Source organism: Schistocerca cancellata, chromosome 4 (assembly GCF_023864275.1).
Source record: "Schistocerca cancellata isolate TAMUIC-IGC-003103 chromosome 4, iqSchCanc2.1, whole genome shotgun sequence".
In the NCBI taxonomy this organism is placed as follows: domain Eukaryota; kingdom Metazoa; phylum Arthropoda; class Insecta; order Orthoptera; family Acrididae; genus Schistocerca; species Schistocerca cancellata.
In genome coordinates, this window is record NC_064629.1 from 859471521 (window position 1) to 859496582 (window position 25062).

At 37.6% G+C, this 25062-nt stretch overlaps 1 protein-coding gene across 1 annotated transcript in view; it reads right to left on the reverse strand.

Moving 5' to 3' along the window:
- LOC126184990 (forkhead box protein P1-like) overlaps positions 1–25062 on the reverse strand; it is a 224997-nt gene that overhangs the window by 142395 nt on the left and 57540 nt on the right. The window contains exons 6-7 of the mRNA XM_049927700.1: positions 16280–16463; positions 6133–6340 (exon numbers count right to left, since the gene is read on the reverse strand). Coding sequence (XP_049783657.1) covers positions 6133–6340; positions 16280–16463 — 392 coding nt within the window. The remainder of the gene's footprint in view (positions 1–6132; positions 6341–16279; positions 16464–25062) is intronic.

Sequence of the window (25062 nt, forward strand, 5' to 3'; positions counted from 1 at the left end):
TTAATGTGGCAAATTCCCACAGGAAATTGCCAAAAGTAATTCAGATGACAGAAGTGGCAAACAGCGTAGTTCTTACCGGGGTTGTTTTTTATGTGTGCCAGTGGTTGATGGTCAGTGAATATAGTTAGCAGCCATCACTCAGTGTCCTCACAGAAGTGTCTAATGGCATTGTACAGAGCCAAAAGTCCATGGTCATAAGCTGACACATTTTTTAGGGCTTGGTGAGTTTCTGTGAAAAGAATTGGAGCAGTTGTTGTTGGTGCTCTACTGTTTATGCAGGACTGACCTGACTGTGGTTTTGTTGGTGTCTATCATTATGGACAGCTGCTCAGAAGGTGAATGGTGTGCCAAGTAATGGTTCTGTGGAGGCAATTTCTGATAGTGTCAGATGCATGTCACATCTCTGGGATCCACTGCAGAGGCTGTTTACCCTGAGCATTTTTATCTGCTTAGGCATTAGTTAGAGGGGTATGCTTATTTGCAATTTGAGCTGTGATGCATATAAATGTTTATCATTCCAAGAAGTTTATGAACTTCATGACACACTGTTGGGTGTGGTGTCCATTTGATGAGTCCTGTACATTCTTATGTAGGTCTGATTCTGTCCCACATCATCAAGTGGCCAAAGAACGCACCCTCCTGCTTGCATAGCTGGAATTTGTCCCTTTTTATGCCCTTTCTGAATTTCTCCAGCAGACTGAAGGTTAAGTGCAAGTGTTCTTCATGCAGTTCACCTGAAGAGTGGAAAATCAGTATATTGTTTAAGTACAGGGAGCAAAATGGAAAATGACTGAGGACCCTATCAATGAAATGCTGAAAATTTGGACATCATTTTTTAATCCAAATGGCATGTTCAGGAATTTATACAGCCCAAAAGGAGTAATGACGGTGGTTTTGGAGATGTCTTCTGGTGCCATCAGAATCTGCAGATATGCCTTTTCACAGTCAATAATTCTAAATATGGAGGTACCAGCTAACAAGTGGGCAAAGTGTTGAATATTAACAATTGGATACATGTCAGGTACCATTTGGGCATTCAATGCCCAGTAATCACTGCACGTTCTGCACGTGCCATACTTTTTATGCACAAAGTGTCGAGAGGGAAGCCCATGCACTATCCGATTGTCACACAATATCAGAATTTAACAATTCTTCAGTAGCTGCTTTAGTAACAAATAACTGCACTGGCACTAGATGTTAGGCTTTGTGAAAGATATGGGGTCCTGTAGAAGTGTTTATTCTGTGGATGGTATTGTCCAGAGTGCCATATTGCACAGGGAAATGGAAAAGCAAAACAAAGCACTTGTAATATTGAGAGGAAGTGGTGATTCACTCATGTCACTGTCACTGACCTGTAATTGCTAATTTATAGGCAAACACCACATTATTGAACTATATTTTACCACATTTCCAATTAATTAAATATAGCATGTAGGAAACTGATATTAGGGAGGATGATAGTTCAAGCCCATGTCTGGCCATCCAGATTTAGGTTTTCCATGATTTCCCTAAATCACTCCAGGCAAATGCCAGGATAAAAGGGCACAGCCAATTTCCTCCCCCATCCTTGACACAATCTGAGCTTGTGCTCCATCTATAATGACTTAATGTTGACAGGGCATTAAACCCAATCTTCCTTCCACCCTTTTCAAAACAAAGATTCAAAAACACATATTTTGTTGTTTAATCTCCCACATTTCAGGTGCATCACCGACCTTTGCAACTTGTTCCTCCCACATGCTTGTCAATACCAATGTACTTAACATCCAAAAATATTGACTAAGTTGCTTATTGATTGCTATATACCATAATTTTATTTCTAAAGTATATTATACATGTAACAGAATGTCCACATAAAGAAATATATTTCACCACTAAAAATTTCTGAAAATATTAGTAAATTTCCAATTTCTTGTTTCTTTAGGTTGGGCCTGTTCATTAAAAATCATGTCAGGATGTTTTCTGAAATATGTGGATATTTCTATTTCCTCCAAATATTTAGCTTGCTACCTTTTACAGAACTTTCCGATGTGAGTTAATTAAAGACAGGTTTATGCAAGTGTGATTAAGATATCCTCTGAATACTCTTCAGGCATGTTTACCAATGCAACAACGAAAAAACTGTGCAAACTGGACTAATAAAAAATGAAAAATTACAAAATTCCTGTTACTTTTTGAACATGACTAACATAAGAATCTCTCTGTGTGAGTTCTAGATAGTAGTGTTGAATAAGGCACAGAGCAATTTGGGGAGAATGATATACATATGGTTAAGTATACAGTTAAAGATAGCATGCTCTGCAATATAATAGCATGAGATGATGTCATTAACATTAATTTGGTCTTGCTCTCTTAAAAAGCACACTGCTGAAGAATGTTGTGAATGATTGAATGAGTCATTTGTTGACATTGAACATTTTAGGTAAACAGATAAATCTAAATTAAATGCACCCCCCTCCCCCCCCCCCCACCCCCCCACACACACACCTGCCATACAACAAGGGACTGATGATAACCCAGCAGTTTGGAGTTTGGTCCCTTTACTACCCAAAACAACCAACTAACATGACTCAAGTAATGGAAAAACTACGCATGCAGGTGTTGGGGACATGTGCAGTTCATTTGGCTTGCCTATGTGTGCTAAATCTGCTGCTTTAAATAATTTTGACAAAGAACATATTTTGATGGATGGGATGCTCCCATGTTGTTATATACTGAAAGTGAACAAATGATTATGAAACTACTATTAATTGCTGATGCTCCATGCTTTATCCAATAATAATGACACCATAAGAAGAATAGACAGCAACAGTGTAGCTTACAGTAATGCATGTTGCAGTGGAAATATCAGACGTTTCAAAGTACAAAATAAAAGTAATAAAACAGTACTTCCCACTGGAATAAGATGAATTCAAGTTGCTATCCCAGACCTCACACAAGAATAGACAGCAACAACAGTGTAGCTTACAGTAATGCATGTTGTAGTGCAAATATCAGGTGTTTCAAAGTACAAAACAAAAGTAATAAAACAATACTTCCCACTGGAATAAGATGAATTCAAGTTTCTATCCCAGACCTCACACTCCACTTAGTTTTCATACTCTTGTGCACATCTCAAGTGTAACTGAATCCCTCTCAAGGCTTGCACACCGCCTCATTATAATCTACAGGAATTATGTGATTTGCAAGTGAACAGTTAGTTTCGTCTATGTTCAGTGATGTACAAGTGACTATGATGCAATGAAATAGAACTGTTTACCAAACAAAATGTGGATTTGTAAGCAGGAGATTAATGCAGTATTTAAGTCCATATTAGCTGTGATTACTTCCTTGGACAAAACAAAACAATTCCTTTCAGTCAAAATAAATACTACTCCTTAGATGAAATCTGTCCTGATATTCCACAGGTACCTATGCACAGACACTCTTTTTACACTAATTGAATCAATTATTTGTCTCATTACATATGTCATAAGTTACATTGCTGATGAATTACTTGTCACATATTGTATAATTACAGTTCTTAATCTGAATACAACAAAAAATACTCCATCTGTTTTTATGTGGTTGACCCTAATAGAGACGTATGTAATCCAAACAAAACACAAAATCTCATACCGGAATCATCAAGGGATACATGAAACTAAACCTGTAAGTATTTTACATGTGCATATTGACTCCAAACCCCAATGTGAAGTACATATCAACTATTTTATCAGGCTTACAATAGTGAATTTATCCATTTATATTTTGATAAGCTATGTTAAAACATTATTGCAGAGCTTGTTGTCAGGGAGTAAGCTGATCAACATAAGGCTGAGTTGGATAAAATAAATCAAGACACTAAGGTATTAATGACATTAGCTGCCAGTGAGCATTGATTTAAATCAATGGGGAAAGTTGAAAATATGTGCTGGACCATGATTCGAACCTGGGTCTCTTCCTTACTAGGCAGATGCACTACCCTAGCCATGCAGTTGTGATGACCACTGTGTCCTGATGGCGCAGTGGTCAGTGCAAATGCCGAGTAAGCAGGAGACCTGGGTTTGAATCTCAGTCCGGCAAAAGTTTTCAACTTTCCCCATTCATTTAAATCAATGACCACCAAAATCTAATGTTATTAATTCCTTTGTGTCTTGACTTATTAATAACGGCTCCGGAACTGAAATTGTGTCTGTTCTTTCAGACATGTATGGATATAAGAAGGTGCATAATATCAAGAAAACTATATTCTCGCTATATGAATCAATTCAGAATCTTAATAAAGTAAATCTTTCAGCTCAGTCCAGGCAGTAAATATTTTAAAGATAAGCTGCACACAAGGCTACTAAAAATCTCATTACACAACACTAAATAATTCTTTGATATGATTGATGTTGTTAATAGCTTTTAAGATTTCTGTAGTAATGCACACTACAATAACAATATGTGCTGCATTTGCACAGTCCAGTCACAATAATGTGACCACTGCCTATGTTCAATGTCAACATGCAACAACCACTCACAGAAATCAAGTCACAGCACTAACAGGGGAGGGTATATAGAGTGTGTCTGGGATATGGAAAATAGTGCAGTCATTGTAGTAATGTGGAAATGAAGTGATTTATATGACATTCGAAAGGGCATTATCATTGGCTTTCAGCCCAAGGGTGGAAGCCTTTCTGAAATTGCTAATTCTGTAAAATGTTCATGTGCCACCATAGTTAAAGTATACTGTGCATGGCAAAATGGCACTATCCATAACTGGTGCCAAAGCAACTGTGGTGTATCATGGGCCATAGGTTGACAGGGATGAATGACAGCTGTGGAGATGTGTACTGGAGACACATGTGCAATGGTTGAGCATCAGACCACCCAGATAAACCAAAGAACTATGAACAGTGCGTCTTCAAGACTCTTCAGGGAATGCTACTGCGTATGGGCCTCTGCAGTTGGCTCCTGGTTCATGTACCCATGCTGATGGCTATTCATTGGCAATGAAGGCTGGAGTTTGCATGCCAGTATTGCAAGTTGACATCCACTAAGTGGTGACAGATGTCTTTTTCAGATAAATCATGTTTCATGGTACACTGGAGAGATGGCTGTTGGATGTGTAGCATGAAATGTCTGAAAACAAATACTTTGCGTACATTATTGTCTGGGAATGTTTTCATGGCATTCCCTGGATGATCTCAAGATTCTGGAAGGTGAAATATATCAGCAGAATTATGCATCTATCCTTGAGGAATATGTCCATATGTCCACATCTACATGGAGTTTGTTTTTCCTTGTCATGATGGCACTCACCAGCAGGACAATGCAATGTGTCACACAGCTTTTAGTGTACATACGTGGCTCCAAGAGCTCTGAGATAAGTTTACCATACTCTCTGGCCACCAAACTCTCCGGGTTTCAATACAATCAAGAATCTGTGGGGCCACCTCAATCAGGCTGTTCACACCATGGATCCTCAACTGACAAACCTAGCACAGTTGGCCATGGCAGTGGAGTTGGTATGGCTCCACATCACTGTTGAAACCTTCCAGAATCTCAATGACCCTCTTCCTGCATATCTCCCAGCAGTCAACACTGCAAAGGTGGTTATTTGTGCTTTTGACAGGTGGTCACATTAATTTGACTGGACAGCATATTATGTACTGTATTTTTATGTACTAACAATGAAGCTGCAAACTGATCCATAGCTCATAAAGTTTCTCAGTTATAAATGTCTTTATAATGTTCTAGTTTGTCAGAGTAAAAATATCTGCTGATTGGTTATAATAATGAAGCTACTATTTCAGCATAACAATCAATTCATCTACACCATTAATTTTTTCATGGAGTTTTCTACGCTGATAACTGAACAATAGTGTAAATCAAAATACACCATTATTTTTGCAAGTGAGGTGTACCTGCCACAAGATCTGACAAGAAAGTCAACATTGTGCAAGTACTGGCATTGCACTCTAGGGGACAAAACCTACTATGAAATGATTTTCTGTCTCTGTTCATGCACACCACTGTTTTGCTAGGTACATGTATGTGTGTTACATCTATAAATACCATTTAATTCAGTTTCTTACTTTCTATATTTTGTTAATTTTTGAAACCTACATTTCAAAAATATCTTATCAAATAAGTGTAGCAACTAACCTCCAGCAAGTGACAGAGCAGATTTATCACTTATTCGCCTTCTGATTGGTCCACTAATGTTTGGAGTAGGAGGCTGGAGAATTGGAGATCGGACTGCAGACACCAGAGATGACATAGAAACAGGCTGACTGACTGAAGATGGCATTGAGTGTGGGGGTTGGTTAAGGAGAACAGAGGAAAGGTTAAGTTTTGAGAGATTTGGCCCCGTCTGAAACAGAATAAGTAGAGAGTGTCAATATGAATTTCTGAAATCACATGTATTATCTATGAACTTAAAGCTGAAATAGTATAAACAATATTTGGATATTCTTCATATAAATTTATTAAAATAAGTAACACAGTATTGGGAACAATATACAGTACAAAAGCAAGTATTTCAACAATTAAATGTTAGTCTATGACATAAAATGAAGGATGAATCTGCATTTAATGGCCAGAATGACTGAAATAACACTCATTTAATTGACAATTGTTTTGAATAGAATAGTAGTATAAATAGTGTGAATATTTATGAAAAGGAACAATTCTTTTAAATACTTTACCCTAGTTTCATAAATTCTTGGGTAGGTTTTATAGAGGCAGCCTATACAGTAATATTCTGTCACTGCTTTAATTCATTAAAACTTACCAAACAGCATAACTGTTTCATAATAGCAAAGACTTAGGTAATTCAGATGATAAAATTATTTTTTATATTAAAAGTCAAATTACCTCCATTGTTTGGTTACTATACTGACTACTTTAAATAAGCCCATTGGCAGACCATGAAGGCCCAAGGGATGTCTACTAGCTGCTGCATCATCCTCTGCCTTGTGGCATCATGTGGATGCAGTATGGAGGGGTATGTGGTCAGGACACTGCTCTCCCAGTCATTTTGCAGACTTTCCAGACCATGAAGCCACTACTACTTGGTCAAGTAGTTCCTCAATTGGCATCATGAGGCTAAGTGCACCCCATACCAGTCCTCCCACCAAGGAAAAATCCTTGGCGGTACCAGGAATCTAACCCGGGTCCTCCATATAGCAGCCATCTATGCTGACTACTCAGCTACAGAGGTGGACTATATTGGCTACTAGGTACTTTATATTAATACTGCAACCACTCATTTTATAATGCTTTTCAAAAACATTAATTTTTTCATTAACTAGTTTTTAAGCCACTGAAGGTCATTAATATTTACAGACACAACACGTTTTATACCAGGGCCTATAAATATCAACTATCTGAAGATGCCCCTTCAGCAGCTTGGAAAAATAAATGTTTTTGGAAAGCATAATGAAGTGACTAGTTGGAATATTAATACAAAGCAACTACTACTTTAGCCACAGTGACAGGTTCAACAACCATAATGGGTCAGATTAAAAAAAATGCATTGACTACAATGAATAAAGGTCAGCAAAAGTTAAATTCATTTATGTTCATTTTATTTGTATATGTATTTATTACTGGCCCAGCAAATCCTGAGATAGTACAATACTTGTACATCTTTAGATATTATAAATTAAAGTCTCCTGCTGTGTTTTTCTGTCTGTTTACTGTGGCTAATCTCAGTAACTACTGTAGGGATCTTGATATGGTTTTCTCTAATAGATAGACTGATTCACAATGAAGATTTTTGTATATAATTTATTGTTTACAGCAAGATCACTTTTATGGGATGACTTGATTCTAAAACTGATGATGTTCAATAGCTATTTCATACCAATATTGACCTATGGTATGGAAACGTGTACCCTCAAAAAAAGAGAATCATCCAGGCTGCAAGCATCAGAGATGAAATTTCTTAGATCCACCATCCAGAAGACCAAGATGGACAAGTTAAGGAATGAGGAGGTGAGGAAAGAAGCCAGAATAAAGTCATCCCTATTAGATCGAATTGGCGCATCTAGACTTTGATGGTACAGTCATGTGATGAGAATGGAACCAACAAGAACAGCAAAAATAAATTTGGAAAGAAAGGTGGATGGGAAAAGACCTCATGGAAGACTTTGAACCCAATTCCCAGGAAACTGGAACTGTTAAATGATGATGATAAGTGTATAATATACACTATGTGATCAAACGTATCTGACACCCCTAAAAACATATGTTTTTCAGATTAGGTGCATTGTGCTGCCACCTATCGCTAAGTACTCTGTATCAGCGATCTTAGTAGTCATTACACATCATGAGAGAGCAGAATAAGGCACCCCGCAGAACTCGTGGACTTCAAAAGTGGTCAGGTGATTGGGTGTCACTTGTGTCATACATCTGTATGTGAGATTTCCACACTACTAAGCATCCCTAGGTCCACTGTTTCCAGTGTGATAATGAAGTGGAAATGTGAAGGGACACATACAGTACAAAAGCATACAGGCCAACCTCGTCTGTTGACTAACAGAGACTGTCAACAGTTGAAGAGGTTGGACCATCACACAGGAATTCCAAACTGCATCAGAATCCACTGCAAGTACTATGACAGTTAGGCAGGAGGTGAGAAAACTTGATTTCATGATCGAACAGCTCTTCATAAGCCCCAAATCATGCCAGTAAATGCCAAATGGCACCTTCCTTGATGTATGTAGCGTAAACACTGGACAATTGAACAGTGGAAATACATTGAGTGGAGTCACAACTCATGGTACACAACGTGGTGATCCAATGGCAGGGTGTGGATATGGTGAATGCTCAGTGAACGTCATCTGCCAGCATGTGAAGTGCCAACAGAAAAATTCAGTCATCATGTTTTCATGGAGGGAGGTTGCACCTCTTGTTGTTTTGCATGGCACTATTGCAGCACACGTCTACATTGATGTTTTAAGCACCGTCTTACTTCCCACTGCTGAAGAGCAATTCGGGGATGGCGACTGCATCTTTCAACACAATTGAGCACCTGTTCATAATGCACAGTCTGCGGTGGAGTGGTTACATGACAACAACATCCCTATAATGGACTGGCCTGCACAGAGTCCAAGCTGAATCCTATAGAACACCTCTGGGATGTTTTGGAAAGCCAACTTCATGAAAGGCCTCACCGACCAACATCGATACCTCTCCTCAGTGCAGCACTCCATGAAGAATGGGCTGCCATTCCCCAAGAAACCTTCCAGCACCTGATTGAAAGTATGGCTTTGAGAGTGGAAACTGTCATCAAGGCTAAGGGTGGGCCAACACCATACTGAATTCCAGCATTACCGATGGAGGGCGCCATGAACTTGTAAGTCACTTTCAGCCAGGTGTCCGGATACTTTTGATGACATAGAGTATTTACTGTTGTCTGCTCCATGGTGTTTGGAGTGACACCTTGTGGCAATAATGGGAGCTACAAGCTGGTCATCAGTATCTGGTGGTAAAAATGTAAAGTAACAATTGCTGCAACACAAGTGAGCAGCAAAACTTGGCCAGAATCTATACCTCTTATAAATTCAAGTCCCACACTACATTTTCTGTCTGTACATGATGGCTAGCTTCAGGAACTACTGCAGGGCTTTTGATTTGGTTTTCACTAATCGATACACTGATTTACAATGGATGTTTGTGCATATCACAATATACTGTAAACAAGTTGTCTGGTCATGGATACTTAGTGCTATCTATGCAAAGCCAGGGAATGTCACTACTATGATATAAAACAACAATGGAATAATATAACCAACATATGCAACAGCAGTAACTGAATGGGACTCTAAGATGAATATTTTAATATTAATGTACAGAGGAAAATAATGCTACTAACAACATTTGATCAATTACATTAAATGTTATGATGCTCCAAATATTCAGAAACAGAATAGAAGCAATGATCAAATAATTACTGTCTAAGTTTCACTTGAAATGTATTCAATTTTGATGTACAACTGCTGATAAAGTACTAAATTACATCCATCTTGGTTCAATGCAAACAGGTTGACATTGAATGTAAATAAAACAAATTATATGCAGTTTGGGAAAAGATGTCAAAATGTAAATCTCGATCTGGTGTGGGGTGACAAAGCCTTAGACAGAATGACATCCACAAAATTGCTGGGGATTCGTGTGGATGAAAACTTAAATTTTAGTGACCACATAATAAAACTTGCACAGAAACTTAATTCAGCCTGTTTTGCCCTTAGAATTGTTGCAAATGTTTGTACCTCAGAGGGTGCCAGAATGGCATATTTCAGCTATTTTCATTCTATTGCCACATACGGAATAATATTTTGGGGTTCCACAACAGGGCGCCTAAAACAAATTTTTTTGTTACAGAAGAGGGCCATCCGAATAATAACTCACAGTCACCCATAGGCACACTGCAAACCCATATTCAAAAAGCTTAGAATACTTACTATACCATTATTATACATATACAAATGTGTATTGTATGTCAGGACCTACACTACAGATTTTCAGACAAATGCCGACTTTCATAACTACCATACCCGTAATAGCGCAGCACTCCATACTCAGCGAACAAAAAGAACGAATACACAAAGGCATGTGAGCCCTATCCATGCAAAACTGTACAACGCACTACCAGTCAACATCAGGCAGTTAGAAGATGATAACAAATTTAAAGCAGAATTTAAAAAATTTCTAGTAGAACAATGTTTTTAGTCTGTAAATGACTATGTAGGTCAATAAATTTTTTCTAATGATATTTATAAAGGCAAAATGGAAAATACTCTATCTGTACCTAATCATTCATTACATTTACATACTTAAAGGACAGCTGTTGTGTGATGTAAATATATACTTAAGCAGTGTTGTGTATATAAGGACTTGCCGTTTAGGGAGGACAAAACTAAAGCCTTATGAAAAACAGACTATGCATTTAAAATAACGAGCAGGGATGTATATAGGCTATATTAATTTCATTGTATTACTATTAACTTCATTCTATTATTTTGTTTTGTACTTTTTTACGTATATATTGTTTGTGTCCCATTTCTTTGAAATGGCTTACATGTACCCTTGACAACATCCATACAATATTTATTGTCAATGGATGGATAAATAAAATAAATAAATAAATGTATGTTCTATATAAGAAATATATGTATGTAATTTGCTTTACCACGCATTCTCTTTAATCTCAACAAACCACCATGCAGCAGCTGGAGTGCTGGTTATTTTGTGTGTTCAACTGTCTCTGTTAATAATAAGCTTGATGGATAAAATATCACCCCCCACCCCCAAGAAAAAAAGAGCATGGTAGTCACTTTAGAGCGGGAAAATGGTGTAGTATGTTACCAAGCAGTTATGTGAATCTCCACTGCTTATGTAAGTCATGACAGTGAAGTGGGTATGAATGAGCCAGTGGGTCATATAGAATCAGTGCAGTAAGATGGATCGATGTAGAAACATGACAGAATCAGGGTATTGTGTTTCCAAAGCCCACTGCATGAATGAAGTTGCCCAAATGCTAACTGTGATGTTCCTCCAGAAAAAAGTTACATCAGTGATGACTCAAAACTGCTATGGACAATGTTACCACTGATGATTTGCTCATATTTTGAATGAGGATATAGTGTGTTTAGTTCCAAGTACAGTGTTGTTTTATTCTCATTTCTTCTTCAATATTATACCTAAAAATTTGTATTTCTAACAGTTGTGGCAGTTTTGCCTTCAATGACAAATAGATACAGTTCAGGATGAGGGTTGTATGTAGAGTGAAGGTTGACTGCTACAGTTTTTAAGATTTTATGAGGAGCATGCTAATTCAAAATCAATATGTCAGCTATTGCAGATTCCAACAGATATTTTCATCATGTAATCTAATGAAAATATTTATGTTCTCTGCAAAATTTACTGCAGTCCTACTATTTTTTTATTCTAACCATTCATTTACACAGAGAAGAATTTGGCCAATGCTTAGAACAGACTCCTGAGGAACTCTATGTCTGATTTGCTTTTGCACATCATCTGCACTGTTCGAGAAATATACCGGAAACATATTGTTTATTATATAATTATGTTAATATTCCCTTAAAAATCCAAAATTTGGGCACTGGGTGGGCTTGCTAGGTCTGAAATCCATTTGTGATTCATTTATCAGCATTTCTTTATTTAACAAAGCTGTTTCTTTCTTGCACTTCAATATTTTTGCTGCAGTCCCACAAAAGTGATATGGGTCTGAAGATAGCAATGTTACATTTGTTACTCTTCTTGTGTACTACATTTACATTCACAGTTTGTGGATTATTTGAAAATAGGCTTCTTTCAAAGCTGAAAAGTCTTTTAATTGTTCTAAATTAAAGGTTACACCTGCTTTGATGGTAATATCTGGTATCCCTCATAACCACTGGAAAGCTATTCAGAAACCACTTTATAATTTTTGGCAATTCCTTAGGTATTACAGGATACATGAATAATGTCATTTTATAAATTATTTGTTATTTTCAATCAAGTTAATAACACTGTGCTTAAATGATTTAGTACCAATTTCACCATTTTCAATCAAGTTAATAACACTGTGCTTAAATGATTTAGTACCAATTTCACATCTGATTATTTTCCAGGTGGCTTTAGTTTTGTTCCTGGAAATCTCTATTTTGTTATTATTTCCTTTTTTTCTTTTTATTTTAAAATAAGTTGTATTTGTGTGTGTCATTTACAGTATTCAAGGAAATCAGAATGTTTAGTCTGCTCGTATAACTACAATCTCATCTTATTTTGGCATGATTCTTTTATCCCTATAATGTTCCATTTGCATGATTTTTGTACAGATTTTGTTATAGTTGCTTTCTTGGGAAAAGCTACTAAAACGATTATATGTAACCACAAATTTTTTAAATATTTTTGTTTCGAGAAATTAGTACTGCAGCAACTACATACAATAACATATTTCTTCGGAGCATTAAGAATTTTAAAAAATCTTCTATATAATAAATAAGCTCTTTTTTATCTACATATGATGACCAGAAGACACAATGAGTCAAATTATTTTACTGATGAAACTAGGGGATACTGGTATTCATAAACTGGCAGAAAATTAGACATCATCATATCTTCATAACAGGAGACGATATGAACTATGCCCAAACATTTTCAGATCAAAAGATAGAAGAACCTTCAGGATACACAACAAAAAAGTATACTCTTGCTCAAGACTAACACAGGCACTGTCAAGAAACTTACGGACTCTCAAAATTGTGAAGACTTCCCTTACAATACATTACTCTTGTAAATCATTATGTGTTAAACATTATTATGCTTTGTACACACTATATAGGCTGTTACATATTGGGTGCCTCCTGTAATGGTTGCCAGGCAAATTCTCTTTGATGTTTTTGTAGATATTTGCAACACTGTCTCTGCAATGTTCAATGCTTTAAATGGAAGAACAGGAAAACACTGCACATAACATATCATGTGTTGTATGTAACATCCAACATTGACAAAAATCATCAGTTTGTTTGTGGTTACAAACAAAATGATTTTTTCTGTGACCATTCAACAAAGCAATTCCATACTAGTCTACTGCAATACTGAGGGCTACAAAAGAAATAATCAGCAGTAATTGCATAGCAGTGCTTCATGGCACTGGCAAATAGTACAGTGCAGGTCAGCACATGGGACAGGGGAAGTAGGCACATGGATTGTGAAATAGCAGGTCATTCTGTAAAAGTCTTGAATGTGATAAATGGTTCACACTGTATTAGAACAGAAGCTACATGGCTTGTCCTCTGTCAGTCAGTAGCAACAGCAGCAGACAATGAAAGGCAGGTAAATGTTTGTTTGTCACGTTTCCCCTACCAAATTTCCTCCACCCTGTCACCCAGTTTGCCTCATCTCACTTGCCATCCCCCCACCCCACCCCACCCCACTGCCCAAAGCTATCAACTGCCACCATGCAGCAGCTGGAGTGCTGGTTATTTTGTGTATTCATTTGGCCCTGTTAATAAATATTGTTTAACCAGATATTGAGCTACATTAATTGGGGACCACTCTATAGAATGAATACATAAAATTTCATTAAAAAAATTTGTTTGTAACAAAAAACAAAACAATGTTTTCTGTCATTGCAGTACTTCATATGACACACTGACATGCAGTATTTTGTCTGAGCTGACTCCATATGCACACTGCAAAAATGAAATTGTGTATGCCTATATAAGCTTTATGGACAAAATATCATCCCCCCCCCCCCCAAATAAAAGAGCACAATAATCACTTTAGAGAAGGAAAAAGGTGTAGTATTGTTACAAAGCAGTTATGTGAGTCTTCACCGCTAATATAAGTCATGGCAGTGAAGTTGTATGCATGAGCCAGTGGGTCATATGGAACCATTGCAGTAAAATGGATCGATGTAGAAACATGCCAGGATGGCAAAATCAAGGCATTGTGTTTCAATATGCCCACTGCATGAATGAAGTTGCCCAATTTGTTGATGTATCAACTCAGATTGACCACTGTGTCTACAATGAATGGTGTAACCACAGACAACCAAGTAACACAGCATAAGAACAGTAGCTGTAAACAAAATCCTAACCAACAGGGTCTGGAGACAAGTCTCATGCGGTGTCAGTGACATTTGAGTCCAGACTCAAAAGGAATTACTGCAGGCAGTGAATGATTGCCCATCTTAACCAGCTTCTGAGCAATATTGCAAAGGGTGGCAATGATCTTTTGGAGTCAGGTATCATGCAAGAGGCCCTCCATTGCTCACAGCAGCACTTAAAGCTGCACATCTACAATTGATGAAACAACACAGAAACTGAACAGTAGCTGACCAGAGGCTCATAATGCGGTCTGCCAGGCCATGGTTTTGTCTCTTTTCAAATGATGCAAGGTACCGAGTGGACTGACAATCTAATAAGGAGTCAAACTGCAGTGTGTGTAGCATAGAGTTCAGACTGGCGATGGTTCTGCAATGTTTCAGGGGTGTTTTTCATACCTGGTCTTGGGCACACTCATTCAGGTTATTGTGAACATGAATCAGGATGCTTATTTTAACATTCTTGGTGACCAAGTGTTTCCTTCTGTACTAAATCTTTGTGTTCAGTATGCTGTGGACTTTTCTGTCTTCCACAATAACAATAGACATATCCACAGGGGTGGCAACAGCCATGTTCACAGGCCTGCATGCATAAATTCATGGTTTGGCAATCACTCAAGAACTGTTTTACTCCTCAACTGGCCCTTTAAATCATACAGACAATGTCTGAAGCTATTTGAAAGAATGGGTGAAATAAAGCAATTAAAACCCCCACAATTTCATAGCTCTATACAATCTAAGCAACAGCCTAGTGGCTGTGTCCACAGGTTACCTACAGTGACTTCTTTGTTTCTTTCAGTATATAGACAGTCAAAATTTAATCATATTACTGCAGTCTACATTTTTCCAGACATATATACAGTTACCACCAAAACTGAAGGTTTTCCTGTAAAATATGCCTGCTAATTTGAACTGAGAGCAGCATATCAGCTCTAACATATCTCAGACTAGCATGTGTGAAGTAAAGCATGAGACAGAAATATCATTCAAATTATTTAACATTATTTCATTTCATTCAGTTTGCTGCACAATGACTGAAAAATATGATAAGAGTAATTTTAAGCTAATTTTAGGGAATATATTACTTCTTGTTTGAGCATTTGTCTAATTTTCAGACACAGAATCCCCATTAGAAAAAAAAAAAAACTCTGTATCCTTCAGAAAGATGCTCAAGAGTCCAGGAAAATTTATACGAGGACTATATATGACCAGCAGTCAGTACAATCAAACCTCATAAAGTCATTGTAGCAAAAAACATCTTATTTGTGTGTGTGTGTGTGTGTGTGTGTGTGTGTGTGTGTGTGTGTGTGTGTGTGTGCGAGAGAGAGAGAGAGAGAGAGAGAGAGAGAGAGAGAGAGAGAGAGAGTTATAATTGATGCTTTTAAATCTATTGTTATTTCATAGCACACTACTGTTATTCATTTAAACATAACCGCAAAGCATTTGATGAAAATTTATGCATAACATGCTATGTGTCCAACTATGTGTGTGTGTGTGTGTGTGTGTGTGTGTGTGTGTCTACATCTCTTTCTAAACTGGAATAAATACATACCTGGACAACACTGGGTATTTGGTTAGTATGAAACAAATACTACAATTCACACTACCTTGTTTAATTTCAGACATACTAATATTAAGAGTGGTGTAAATTAAAGCTGTCACAGAATAAGAAGGTGATTCGCACTAACTTACACTTGCCTCTGTTTTTAATGGTTCGGGAGATGCTTGTTGCTTGGTCATATGAAGGTGATGCATCATGGCTTGCAGCCTGTCCCTCTCCTTCTGCAGCTGAAGCTCGAGCTGAGATACAACTTGCATCTGCACTCTTGCCTGTGCTGTAGATCTGTCATCTAGCGTGTGTTCTGTGTTTAGATGCCTGGTAATGTGTGATAAAATTTAAAAATTATATTAATTTAAGTTTTCATGGTTATGATTTATCAGAAAATATAATGGTATTCAATTAAAAATAAAGACACAATTTATCCAGTATGGCACAGTCAGTATTTTATAGTGTCTGTATAGTTCAACGCAAGTTCCCTTCAGACATACATGCATGTCCAAAGGAACAGACAGTTCTGACAATTGACAGCCATATTAAATTATGAAATGTACACAGGCTATATGATTTACTAGTAACATGTGAAAATTTGTGCCAGACCAGGACTCAAACCCAGATTTCCTGCTTTACAGAAGGGGTCATCTTAACCGCTTTGGCTATCTGTGCACAACTCATGGCCAGTCCCAAACTGCCATATGTCCTAGTGTCTATGTCCCATAGTGCTCACAGGCAAATTTGTGACTCCTGCACAGGAAGAAAGATTGTTTTTGCTCCTCAGATTGCTTGTCAGCTTGCATCAAACTATACAGACACTGCCCTATTGTATTTCATGCCCAAGCAAGGCCATCTGATGAGCAAAAACAATGTCTCTCCCCGTGTGGGAATCATACAATTTGTATTTGAGCACTATGGGTTGTAGACACTAGGACATATGGAAGTTTAGGTCTGGCCATAAGTCGTGCATGGATAGCCAAAGAGGTTAAGGTGACCACTCATGTTAAGTGGAAAATCCGGGTTCCAGTTCCCATCGGGCACAAATTTTCATATATTACCAGTAAATTGTACAGACAATGTACAATCATATTCACAATTTGTGAATACATTTGAAATTTTAACACAGATCAAGCATAAAACAGAATGTCTCACTTGCAATCCTTCAAAAATACGTAATTAAATAAAGCTATTGTTGCCTCAATCTACATCTACATCTACATATGTGCTCTGCAAACCACTATAAACAGCATGGCGGAGGGTATTACACACTGTGCCAGTTATAAAGGCTTTTTTCTGTTCCATTCACGTATGGAGAGTAGAGAAAATGATTGTTTAAATGCATCTGTACATGCTGTAATTAATTTAATCTTACCCTGTCACTCTGTATGGGTGTGTTATGTAGGGGGTTGTAATATAGACCTAATTTGAGGACCAGACTGCAACTTTCATTCTGCAATGAAGTGTGCACTATCTTGGAGACTTCCTGGTTATTTTAACTGTGTGGTTGACTTGGACTCAAACTTGAAACCTATAATTTTGCATGTAATCCTCTTACCAACAGAGTTATCCAGGCACAACTCACAATTGGTCCCCACAGCTCCAATTCTACCAGCACCTCTATAGAGCACAAACCATGATGCTTAATGATAATCCAGAAGATGACTGGGCTCCTCACACTTCCTTCTATTCACTAAAAGCATTTTCCTTTCTTTCTTCCAGATACAGACACTGTAAGCCATAGGATCAGCACACTGACAAAAGCCAGAACTAGATGCCTCACTCTGAAACATCTGCCATGGCTAGCCTTGTACAAAACAAACAAAGCAAGTACAAAGAAAACAATTCTTTTGTGAGACTGACTGACCAGCTGTTTCCCTTGCAATTTAATACACAGTTAAAGCAACAGATGGAAATTTTGCAACTTTTTGTTTATTTTGCCACAAAACAGTATGAACAGGTGATAGTAATGTAGAAACAATGTAAAGAATACAGAACATAAAACAACTGCAACATGCATAACAGTAGATACAAATTTCTTCATTTTTTCAACTTTACATATTTGCACATACATCCTGACAAATGGTTACTGTGCTCAGTATAAGATGTGACTATCTCTGGCAGCAATACAGATATGATAACAACAGGGCATGCTGTGAGTGATGTTATTAATCACACGTTGAGGCAATAACACCCATTCTTCGCGCAGGGCTGCTCGCATTTCTTAGAGAGTGATTGTTGGATACTGATGTGATGCAGCCCATCTCCCTATTGCATCCCAGACATACCCTGTTGGATTTAGATGAGGAGACCTAGCAGGCCATGCCATGCATGGGATATCTTCCACGTCCAAGAGAACATTAACCACCCATGCTCCATGAGGTCGAGTATTATCGTCCATCAATGCAAAGTCTGGGTCCACAGTGCCTCACAACAACTGGACACGAAGTCCCAAAATCTTGTCGTGATACCTGACAGCAGTTTAATCCTTGCCAATTCACCCATACAATTTCATGAAGAGGTGTTTGAGAAGTCAACACAATCTCTGTACACACCATTAGGGACCATCCACAATATTGGTCTCTTTCCACAATGTTCTAGTCACAAAATCACATTCCATGTTTTCTCCAGAAGCGAATTTATCGAGAATCACCCTTCAGACCAAATTGGGACTCATCCGTGAAAAGAACATTGACCCACTGTTTGACCTTCCAGGTGGTATGTTGATGACTCCACCCTAGATGTTCCCTCCTGAGAAGACACATCAGAGGTACACATACAGCAGATCTCTGACAATAAAGGTCACACTGCTGAAGCATTCTGTACACTGTTTGCCTTGATACAACTTGTCCATTGGATGCTGCAAGGTCAGATGCTCGTTGCCATGCAGTACTAAGGCACAACTGTCATGCCCTTATAGCCAAAGAACGGTCCTCTCTTACTGATGTCACACATGATCGGCCCTGCCCTGGTCTTTGGGTTACAGTTTCATTCTCTATAAACTGTCACCACATCTAAGAAACAACAGAACAATTCACATTAAGTGATCTGACCACTGCAATTTGCATCTGTCCTGTTTCCATTCTTCCTGTGACCCTCAACTGCAGAGAGTCTGGTAAGTGTCTTCTCAGTGACATTCTGCACCATCTGTGACTGTGTACACAGAGATTGTGGATGTGAAACTACCCAGCAAACACTGCCCCATTTGATAGGTGCACCAACGTCATCGTTGGCATGATTGTGCATTGACCAGAATGCCATCTTCCATACAGAACACAATCGTATGGACATATGTTGACAGTCTGTACGACTACTGTGTGAATTAGACACAAGACAGGTTTGTTGCTTTAATTTTGGACACCAGTGTATTTCACAGAGACAAAACTAAAATTGTAATTTGTTCAATGAGAAAAATAATACAACTTCTCTTGAAGAGTATTTCACTCTCTCTGAAGATAATTTCATGAAACTTTACTTCTTTCTAGTGGCCCCAGGAGCTACAGACAGTGATGTGTGTGTGTGAAATGCAGTTGCATGAATGTGTGTGTGTATGTTGTCTATTTCAGAAGAAGGATTTCTGGCCAAAAGCTTATGTGTTCAGTAGTTGTCTGTCGTGCTTGTCTGAGACTCAACATCTCTACAATACAGCAAGTAACAACCTACTCTTTTCATAAAATTGTCATTATTCCGTCATGGATTTTCCACTGTTTGTTTAAAAATTGACATAGATTATGCATCTGCAACCACATGCCTGCAATATGATCACCAAGACTGATGCATTCATAGTCTTAGGTGTTTTATGCCAAGTGCATTATGTTTTTCCCAGAATGGGGAAAAAATAATAACTTATTAAATCAACAGGGTATCTTAAAAACTACACGTCTGGGATTCTTGTTGCACCATGCAAGCAGTTTCCACATGTAACACAGCATGAGACGTAAGTAAGTAAGTAAGCAAGTAAGCAATTGACCTTCTACTGGAATAGTCCATATGCCCAAGTAATGGGATATGGTGACCAGGTACATATTATCAGGTTGAGTCCAATGTTTTTTTCAGCTGCCCACAGTGCTATGCCTGTTGACACACAACAGTCACCAAACTCAGCACTTAGCTTGACTATCAATCTTAGCTTGTGTCCCATAACTGTGCCAAAAGTTTATATTTCCCCTTGATAACCCAATATCACTGTTAATTCACCACTTCAGTAACTCCCAGAAACATCTAAAGTTAAGCTACTTTCAAAAGTGATGAACAAATTTTTCCTTTTTCAAATACCAATATATCATTTTCTTACTATAACGTTCATCAATGATCAGTTGTATTAATTCTAAAATTAATTTTTTGAATACAATTAATTTTTTGAATTACATGTACAGCTGCATCTACAAGTTCACAAGATGATCATTATTAAATGATAAATCTATATATGAAAGAACCTAACTTCACGAAATTGACCAAAAATGACCATTCTCAATTTGTTTTTTATTTATTAGTGAACTCATGGGCTATAAGTTCTCAAAGTTTCAATCAAGAAACAACAATAATTAAATGTATGATGCAACCTTCCGGCCATACCCACTTTTTTAAGCAACTCTTCAATAATACCTCGGTGAAGAATGATTCTGAGGATTGCTTTCAAGCAAACTTGCATGTGCTATATCTAAATGGTTGTGATACATACTCTTTGGTTTTACAGATCATCTGTGATTCTGTTCCATATCTTAGGAGCAGTAACAAAGTTTGAAGATGCAAAGGACATTGATGGACAAAACAGCCTCACAAAGAAGATGATAGACACTCTTCAAGTATATTATGGCAAGGCTATCATACAGAACCTATCCAGTATAAGTGACATGAAAAGTACAGTATGGGCAATATATTTCCATGTATTGCATCAGATGAACATCCTATTCATCGTCCCTGTCACATTACAGGGTGTAAATACCTACAGGTTCAGATGAGTAAAAGCCCCTACATTCACAAGGAGAGGCTTCCAAATTGTATCCTGGATGTTGTCAAACCCACTTACAGATTTATGACTGATTGTGAAATTCTAAAAAAGTATCTTCATAGCAAAAACCAAACTCCAAATGATTCTCTAAATTCACTCATATGACAATAATGCCCTAAAACAACATTTTCGTCTGCTATAGTCATCAGAAATGCAAATTATGATGCAGTTCTTGTATTTAATCATGGGAATGTAGGGAGGATGAAGGTATTAAAGAGAATGGGCTTTAAGATAGGAAATTTTGCTCAAGACATCTTGAGAAAAATAGATTTACAGCACAGCTCTGAAGCTGAAAAGTCAGTTAAAGACCTGTTAAAGGAAAGAAGGCAGAAAACAAGAAACCAGAAGAGAAACCTTGAAGGGAAAGATGACCCAGAGTACAAATCTGGGACCTTCTGAACAAGTGATGTATGAAAAAAAACTTCAGATTGAACTTCAAATTGCATTTCCTGAAAATTATGCTTAAAGGTTTATGTACCTTTTCCTTGGAATCTATGAAGGCTATAATTATGAAATTTTGTACACTGATTTCTATAAACCCCATAAATGTTAAGTCAAGAGTAAATTCTGAAATTCTGAGTACAAGCTGAGATATGTGGCAAAGTGATTCGAATTTTTCATGAATTTTATATTATACTTACAGAATTATAATTGAAAAATTATTAAAATTTTCCTATTTGTTACATTCAAAACCCCTTATGAAAGAGTCTTATTATACTTGGGTTAACACTGCTGTTAGCCATGTGAAGATAGAGCTGATCAAGTTGATTTTGATTGAAACAAAGTTCGATGTCTGTTCTGTGCCTGTTCCTGCAGTTGGGAGATGGGGATACAATAATCATGGCCTGCGCCTAAATGGGAGGGGAACAAAAAGATTAGCTGAGCAGTGCAGAAAGTGTAAGAGTGGCCACAAGCACACAAGAATAAATCACTGTGATTGCTGGAATCAAAGGGGCACTTTTTTTTAGGTCAGGCTCAGGTTATAGGCAGAGATATTGAAAGAAAATAGAGCAGTAAAGACCATAATATCTGCAATAGTTTCCAGTAAAATAAAATCAGTTTGTTTGGATCAGAACATTAGAGGGTTGAAAAGTAAGACAATGTGCTTACTGTATGCCTAGAACACGTGGAAAATTCTGAATGGATAGATGTTATGTGCCTCTTTTAACACCATGTAAATAACATGGAAAAAGGAGGAGTTGCGAAACTAAAAAGTCAAAAATATTAAAACAAATAGTTTTTGTTTAGATCATAATCTAGAACATGTGGTTATGACATGTTACTGCAGAATACTTCTCTTGGTGACTGTAACAGTCTACAGATCCCCTCCAGGAAACTTTCAGCTGTTTATGAGAAATATAGATATATTATTGAGCTACCTGTAACAAGAAGAAACATTTAGTGCTCTGTGGCATTTTCAATGTAGATTTCTTAAACAACACAGAAAGGAAAAGGAGCTAGAATTATTAATTGGGTGTTTCAATCTAATTTCAGTAGTCTATTTACCAACTGATGTGCAGCAAAATAGTAGGACACTGGTTGATAACATTTTTATAGATAGAACTCAGGCTGAAACCATTAATGTGTACCCAATTGCTAATGGACTATCTGATCATGATGCACAATTAATGGAAATAAAACAGTATGGCACTTTACAACCCAGAGGCAGGTTCATACAAGTAGTGAGGCTTTTTAATGACAACAGGATACAATGTTTTAAGAGCAAGCTAAAAGGGGTGGTATGGGATGAGGTATATGTAGAAAGAGATGCTAATGCCAAATTACATTTATTCTATAGTAAATCTGTGTCAATATTTATAATCTGCTTTCCTAAAAAATTATCCAAAAGATCTATTAAAAAGCAAGTAAGCCATGGATAACTAAGGGAATTAAAATATCATGTAAGAGGAAGAGGGATATCTGTGTAACGGTCAGAGTAAGTCAAGATCTGGCGTTATTTAATATTTTAAGAAAAGTCATTAAAATATCTGGAATTATGCACATGCTGACAGAAACAACTAATGCAGATAGTAAGATTGAAACTATATGAGACATTGCCAAATGGGAGACAGGACAGATAGTCAGTGTACAAGATTCCATAACAATTAAACTAAATGCCAATGTTGTGACTTATAATTCAAGCTGCAAGTATTTTTAACAATCAATTCTTAAATGTAGCAGCAAATATAGGATTAAATAGTTCAGTTGAAGAAGCAAGAGAATATATTAACATGTCATTCCACAAAACTTTAAGCAACTACAAGTAGCACCAATGGCCTTCAATAAAATTAATACAATTACACATGAAGAAACTGGTATAGGCATGCATATTCAAATATAGAGATATGTAAACTGGCAGAATACGGCACTGCATTCAGCAATGCCTATATAAGACAACAAGTGTCGGCACAGTCATTAGAGCAATTACTGCTGCTACAATGGCAGATTATCAAGATTTAAGTGAGTTTGAACATGGCGTTATAGTGGTGCACGAATGTCAGGTCACAGCATCTCCATGGTGGCAATGAAGTGGGGATTTTCCTGTACAACCACTTCACTAGTGTACCACGATCAGGAATCCAGTAAAACATCAAATCTCCAACATTGCTGTGGCCGGAAAAAAAACCCTGCAAGAATGGGACCAATGAAGACTGGAGAGAAGCGTTCAATGCGACGGAAGTGCAATCTTTCCACAAATTGCTGCAGATTTCAATGCTGGGCCATGAACAAGTGTCAGTGTGTGAACCATTCAATGAAACATCATCGTTATGGGCTTTTGGAGCTGAAGGGCCACTTGTGTACCCTCGATCATTGTACAACATAAAGCTTTGCCCCTCACCTGAGCCTGTCAACACCAACACTAAACTGTCATGACTGGAAACGTGTTGCCTGGTGAGATGAGTCTCATTTCAAATTGTATCGAGTGGATGGACATGTACAGTATGGAGACAACCTCATGAATCTGTGGACTCTGCATGTCAGCTGGGGACTGTTCAAGCCAGTGGAGGCTTTGTAATGGTGCGGGGCACATACAGTAGGAGTGACATGGGACCCCTGATATGTCTAGATATAGGTGATCCATATGTAAGCATCATGTCTGATCACCTGCATCCATTCATATCCATTGAGCATTCCAATGGACTTGGGAAATTCCAGCAGAACAATGCAACACCCCACACATCCATAAATGCAACAGAGTCGCTCCAGGAATACTCTTATGAGTTTAAACACTTCTGCTGGCCCCAATCTCCCCAGACATGAACGCTATTGAGCACATCTTGGATGCCTTGCAACGTGCTGTTCAGAAGAGATCTCCACCTCCTCGTACTCTTATGGATTTATGGACAGCCCTGAGGGATCTATGGTGTCAATTCCCTCCAACACTACTTCACACATTATTTGAGTCCATGCTCCATCGTGTTGCAGTACTTCTGCATGCTCGCTGGGCCCTATACAATATTAGGCAGGTGTACCAGTTTCTTTGGCTCTTCAGTGTATTTTCACTAATAAAATTCATCATACGCAATCCATCACAATTTGGAAAGAAAAGTGATGCCCATACCCACTTCACTAGAAGAAAAAAATTGATCTTTATTACCCACTGTTAAAGCTGTCAGGGGGGAGTCCAGTACGCAGCAATAAAAATCTTTGATCATTTGCCCAATAACATAAAATGTCTGACAGGTGGCAAGACAAGTTTTAAATATAGTTTAAAACCATGTCTCCTGGACAACTGCTTCTATTCTAATGATGAATTTCTACTTAAAAGCTGGTAACCAGAAAAATAGAAAACTTTTTTAAATTGTTGTTGCATGAGTAGGAATAAAATGGTAATGTGTTCATTAATGTTAACACTGATTATATATACATATCCTGTAAACTGACTTATTCCACATCATTCTGATAAAAGAAGCA